Genomic DNA, 6,161 nt, shown 5'->3' with positions numbered 1-6,161 from the left:
TATGTATACCTCTACTTTACATCTTAACAAGTCCAATATATAAAATCTCTTTTATAATAATAATATAAATGCTACTGGGCTTTAAAGTATAGTAAGTGCTTATAATAAAAATTGAATTGAAAGTATTATTACGAAAATCAAGTTCTAATCTTATTTTAATTTCTAATACAAATGCTCAGGGTGGTCAAGTGGGTTGCTCGGGTTGCTCAGGCAGCTCAGGTGAGCTGGGTGAACCGAGGGTGAGCCTAGGGTGACTGGCGCCTGAGTAGAAGCGGCCAGGCTTCCTAACCGACCTTGGAACGAGGATCGTGAGATTAGAGTTCAATTACCACATAAGTTAGACTCAACTTTTTTTTTTCGCTGGTTCTGTTTTAGTCTTTGGACGTGAGCAGCTGCCGCTTTAACCTGAGCCGAGACTAAGACCTGAGCTCGGCCTGAGCTCGGCCTGAGCAACCTGAGCATGCGAGGCCATTTTAGCTCCTAAAGGGGCTCGTTCTGGCTCCCTTGATGCTCGGTTATACCTTCCTCATCTTGTCTCTAAGCACAGATCCCATTTTTGTTGTACTGTACGACATATCAAAACCCGCCTCGCCTCGCGGTAAGCCGCTGCCAGCGTGGACCGTGATATGATGCGGCTTTTAGGATCCGATTAGAGGCGTGCGTTAGGCTTCCCGTGTCAATCTCATCTTACGAGGTTAACACTCAGCCACCGCCCGGCCACGACTCCCGCCGACGCTGGGTGAAGTCCAGTTGAACTCAATTTCGGCTTTCACTCACGATACCCAATGAACAGCGATAGCTATTCAAATCTCTTTCCTTCAGTAGCGGACACCATACGCAGCGCATTTCCATATCAAGCTCTTCAGCGAGCTAGCGGGGAGTTTAGGATTTTTGGACCTCCACCCAGGACTATTCGGAGGCAAGATTTCCTGTTCAATCAGAAAAAGCTCTCTTGAATCCAAGCCCCAGTACGAGGCACTCTCCTATACATGGGGCAATGCTCGACATCTAAAGTGGATAAGTCTTAACGAACTCGATCACCCCATCACCGCATCTCTTGAACTTGCCTTAATATCTTCGGAATCAAAACTCGGTACGCGGGCTGTGGGTGGATGCAATTTGCATCAATGAAACGGACTCCGAAGAGCGCTCTCACCAGGTGGAACAAATGAGAGCAATTTACAGTCGGCGTCGACTGTTCTGGTTTGGCTTGGGCCTCATCGAGATGATTCAGAAATTGCCCTCAAAGTGATTGAAGAATTAGCACAACCCCTCCTTCATAAGACTCTTGGGCAAATAAATCCTAACGGCTACCTCGATCTCAGTGCCATTAGGCCTATCAGAAGGCTATTATATCGGCAGTACTGGAGAAGAGTCTGGATTTTGCAGGAAGTCTCAGACGACATTTTTTCAAATTCACTTCCAATGCGCTTAGTCAGTGTCGCCGCCCTGCTCAGGCGCTACTCACCTTCGCCTCACCCTCTACTCAGGTTACTCAGTCATGTTCCTGCTCTCCCTTCCAGTGACCAATTATAATTTGCTTATTATTCCGTTCTACTGTGCGAGAGTTGTCAACTCTACACGACTTTGTTTAAGGGGACCAAGTCGGCTCCCAGAACCCAAACAGGCCCCCCGCTCACCCGCAGAGGGAGAAAAGCACAAAGTACTTAACTAGGTAGGTTAATCAAGTACATAATATATTATGTATTAATTCTACTTTAGAGATAAAAGTTACTTATCTAAAAGGTCAAAAGCTACACAGAACCCATAAACAAAGGAGTAATAATGAAGGCATAAAAGGAGGCCCGTATGAAGTCGATTTCCCTGTAAAGACGACTTGGCTTGGAGCTGGTGTTGTGCCTCCAGTCGCAGTGCCGGTGCCTTCACCCTCTAAGCTTGATGTCTCCTGACCCGAGGAGCCAGAGCCTGAGGTTTCTTGGCCCGATGAACCATATCCAGAACCAGATGCCCCCTGACCTAGAGAAACCGAGCCTAAACCTGTTCGATCGTAAGAAATTACGTTTTGTTAAGTTAGGATAGGAAGTGACTTACCAGTACTACCAGTGGTTGAACTGCCTGATGATGGATTTGGAGATGGATTTGAACCTACAGATTGACCTAAGGATTGGGATGGTTCGTTAGGCTCGTTGATAGATTTGCGTAGAGTAGGAGAAAGTGTTGGCGTTGGAGACGGTGGCGGAGTTGGTGAAGGAGGCGGTGTAGGAGAAGGAGGCGGCGATTTCGAAGGTCCTCCTCCTCCGGCCCCGACATAACTAGTGGTCGAAGCAGTAGTATAATTCCACAAAGTCTGCGTGAAGCCACCCCAATTCGGCCCTCCACCATTACCGCTACAGATCCCCAAAGCAGGCTGGTCGGGAAAGAGATCTGATAAAGCCATGAACTCCCAATCGTCGCCGCCATCGATGATTACGCTGTAAGACAGCCCTTCTGGATCTTCTGAGAATACCGCTAAGTCAGTCACACCAGGAAATGCTTGATATACAGCCAGGAGGTCAGCCGAGTTTGTGGGTTGAGGAGCTGAGGTGATTGGAAAAGTCGTGAAGGTTGTATAGGCCACAGTTTCACAATTTGAGCCAACCTGAAGCGTCCCAGCCCATCCGTATACATCTGGCCACCAGACAAAAGGAGTAGGGTAGGCTCTATAAGTAACGTCAGCTAGTGCTTGTTCTATATAGGTGTCTGTCAAGTAGGGAGGAAGATTTCGAGTCTGTTTACATACAGTGCCGTTGTGTAGGTTGTCGAAAATCCAGTGTAGGTGATAGTAGTAACCCTTGTTCCCTCCCCATTCGTTGCTGGCGGCAGGTAATCAGGAGGATATTCAGTAAGTAGACCTGTCGTGTCCAGTACGGTATTGACTACTGTTACGACAGTAGCTGACGAGGTCACAGTCCAATAAACTTCTTCGTCCGAATCCACAAAGCCGTTGTAATTAGCCCAGGCGAAAATTAGAACGGAACCAGCAGTTACTTCATCTAGAGAACAGTCCGAGTAGCACGTGAGCGATTCGTTAGTGAACAATGCAGTGCTCCGTGCTAAGGTAACCAGTGTGGTGAAAGTAGCCCACAGTAAAGAAGGGGATTGAAGCATCGTATAGAGGGGCTTTCACAGACAGAATAAAGAGCACAGAAGAGGGGGACTTGACTTCAATAACAAATTGCTTCCAAACAGGAGCCTTACCGGCCAGCACTTATATGGTTGTGTGTCAAGTTGCAAAACTGGATTCGGCACCGAGAAAGAATCGATGTGATTTGAACCGCAGCCCACGATCACACAAGACCTCATTGCATATGCATTGCTGCGGTGAGGGCTTTCAGGGCGTTTGTTCTACCATTTTGACCACACCAGCAAATCAATGCCAGCCTATCATCTGATCGATGGGAGGGATGAATGAGGGGCAATGGTAGCTCTTGGGGGCGGTAATCTGATCAGGCTCGAGCTGAAATGTACACCGTAACCGAGATCCCTAGTCAATGCACACCCCAAGCGAATGCACACCCTGATTTCAGCCGAACCTATATTATTAAATAGTTATTTACTAAACAACTATTAATAATAATAATAATAATATAATTTTTTAATAGTTAAAAAGAGAAGAAGCTAGAGTATTCTTTTATATATTATACGTAGCTATTTTTAGATTTTAAGTTTATTTAAATTGGCTTTTATTTAAAATTTTAAAAATCTTAAAATCTTAAATTTAAAACTTAATATCTTTATATATATAAATACTTTTAGCTTCATTTTTGTAAATTTACTTTATCTTATATATAGCTATAAGTTAATACTATTATTTTTATATAAAATAATATATTAGATATAAAATTTATTTAAAGATTTCTTTTTTTAAAAAAAAAGAAACTTAAATTAAAAACTAAAAAGAATTAAAATTAATCTTCTTTATATAAAGCTAGCTAAAAGCAACTATTCTAATATATAGAATATTTATGTAACCTTATAATAAGTATAATATTATTAGTAAAAAAATAATATAAAAGCTTTTATTAAATATAAAAATATCTATAAGCCCGGTTTTAATAAAACCATTAATTTATTTTATGTTCTATATACTAATTTATAATATTATAAATTTTGTTTTATAAAAAGCACTTTTATTTAATATAATATAATTAATTCGAATATAAATTTGACTTTAAAACTTAAAAATTTGAAATATATTATAAATTCTTATAAAATTAAATACTTCTTTTGGATTCGTTTTTTATATTATAAAAATAAATGTCTTTATTAAAAGTTTTAAAATTAACCTCTATAATATAAGTATTAATTATATATTTTTCAAAAAAAAAAATTAAATATACTTTATTATTATAAGGATATATTAATAAAACCAGTTAATAAAAGCCTTTACTAAATTTTATTATTACTATAAAATTAAGTAGTTTTTAGTTTTTAATCTTTTTTATGATTTTATTTAAATAATATTAAATCCCGGTAATTTATAAACTTTAAGCTTAATATTAAATACGCAATATACAATATTACGTAAACTTTATACTATAATCTTACTTAGTATATATAAAACTAATGATATACGAATTTTAAAGTTAATCTAATTGTTAGTTACTTAATTGTTAAGGTCTAAAAATGGGTGGTTTTGGTGGGAAAAGGGTGTGCATTCGCTTGGGGTGTGCATTGACTAGGGATCTCGGTTATGTGATTGGTAAGCACGAATGCCTTGATTCGTCGATGGAACGAGCTGCATTCTCCGAGCCACATGAATCCTTCCGGTCGCAGGCCAATCATATCTGATTAGATTGCTACTTCATAGCTTGTGTAACCTGCCTGAAAAGGCCAGTTGAGCTATCCAGCCACTGACGACCCGACATACCCAATATTAGCTGCAGCTGCAAGGTATTGTCAACCAGTTGCTGCTGCACACACTTCTCAGTCTCTAGCGTGTCAATGCTCGATCTGTTCACTCCCGTTCGTCAATACGAGCGATTGATCAATCGGCCCCCCCGATTAATTAATCGGACGCTACAATTAGTTAATCAGAGGGGATTACGATTCGGAAGCCACAGTGGGTCCCCATTAATTAATCGGATACCCGATTGATTAATTACATAATATTGGGGTTTCGGGGCTAAGGGAGCTGAAATCTTTTACTTACTAGTTCGTTCTAAATATATCCTTACTTCTATATTCTTTACTTTGCTTAAGCCTTATTCTTTATACTATAATATAGATTTCTAATATTTAATACTAAAGATATCCTCAAGTCTAATTTTCTTATTTCGCTTATATCTTACTTATTTATACTATATTTATAATATTATATAGTTTATTTAAAAAAATTTCTAGATATTAAAAGAAGTAATAATAGAAGTAAAAACACTTCTCTAGAGCTTCTAGATATATATAGGGCCTTTATTTCCTTATTTTTTTTTAGATATAATTTATATTATAAATATTATAAATACTAATTTACTAAATATAACTATTAATTTTTATATTTTTTAATTAATTAATTACTTTACTTCTAATATATCTCTTTTAATTCTTTATTTAATTCTAGTTTCTCATACATTTTATTAATGTATTTATAGGCAAGTAAAGTAATATTTTAATATTACTATTTTAGAAATATATTTTTCTAGTATCTAGTTTTTACTTTTCCCTATTACTAAAGAGTCTATTAATAATTAGTTTACTAATAATTAGTTTACTAATAATTAGTTTACTAATAATTAGTTTACTAAAAATAAAGCTATATAGAATTAAAGGCTTATTAAAGAAAGTAATAAGAAAATTCTTATTATTCGGAAATATATAGATATTAAATAATAGTTATAAAAGCCTAATACTTTATTTTCTAGTAAAACTAAAGTAAAGAAATACTATTAGGCTAATATTAAATATAAATCCTAATTATATAAGCTTTAGAATAATTAGATATATTATAAGAAATATTATAATATTTATTATAATAAGATTCTTTTAGTTTAATATACTCTTTATTATAATAATACCTTTGAGATTTTAATTACTATTTATAAAAAATTAATATATATAAGTAAATATTTCTTTAAATTTATTAATTTTTATATTAATTATATAATAGCCTTTAATATTATATTTAAATATATAAAGCGAATTTAGTATAACTTATTTCATAATAA

At 36.4% G+C, this 6,161-nt stretch overlaps 1 protein-coding gene across 1 annotated transcript; it reads right to left on the bottom strand.

Annotated features, from left to right (window-relative positions):
• Positions 1–1,746: 1,746 nt before the first annotated feature.
• Positions 1,747–3,147, bottom strand: K444DRAFT_663460 (uncharacterized protein; the record flags this gene model as incomplete). The annotated part of the gene is made up of 3 exons (XM_024886834.1): positions 2,741–3,147; positions 2,053–2,660; positions 1,747–1,998 (listed from the first exon to the last, which is right to left on the bottom strand). Exons 1-3 carry the CDS (start codon positions 3,106–3,108, stop codon positions 1,748–1,750), a joined length of 1,227 nt encoding a protein of 408 aa, XP_024736746.1. The 5' UTR covers positions 3,109–3,147.
• Positions 3,148–6,161: the final 3,014 nt, after the last annotated feature.

The sequence above is a fragment of the Hyaloscypha bicolor genome, assembly GCF_002865645.1.
Source record: "Hyaloscypha bicolor E unplaced genomic scaffold K444scaffold_73, whole genome shotgun sequence".
In the NCBI taxonomy this organism is placed as follows: Eukaryota; Fungi; Ascomycota; class Leotiomycetes; order Helotiales; family Hyaloscyphaceae; genus Hyaloscypha; species Hyaloscypha bicolor.
This window is presented reverse-complemented; position numbering and strand designations above follow the sequence as displayed.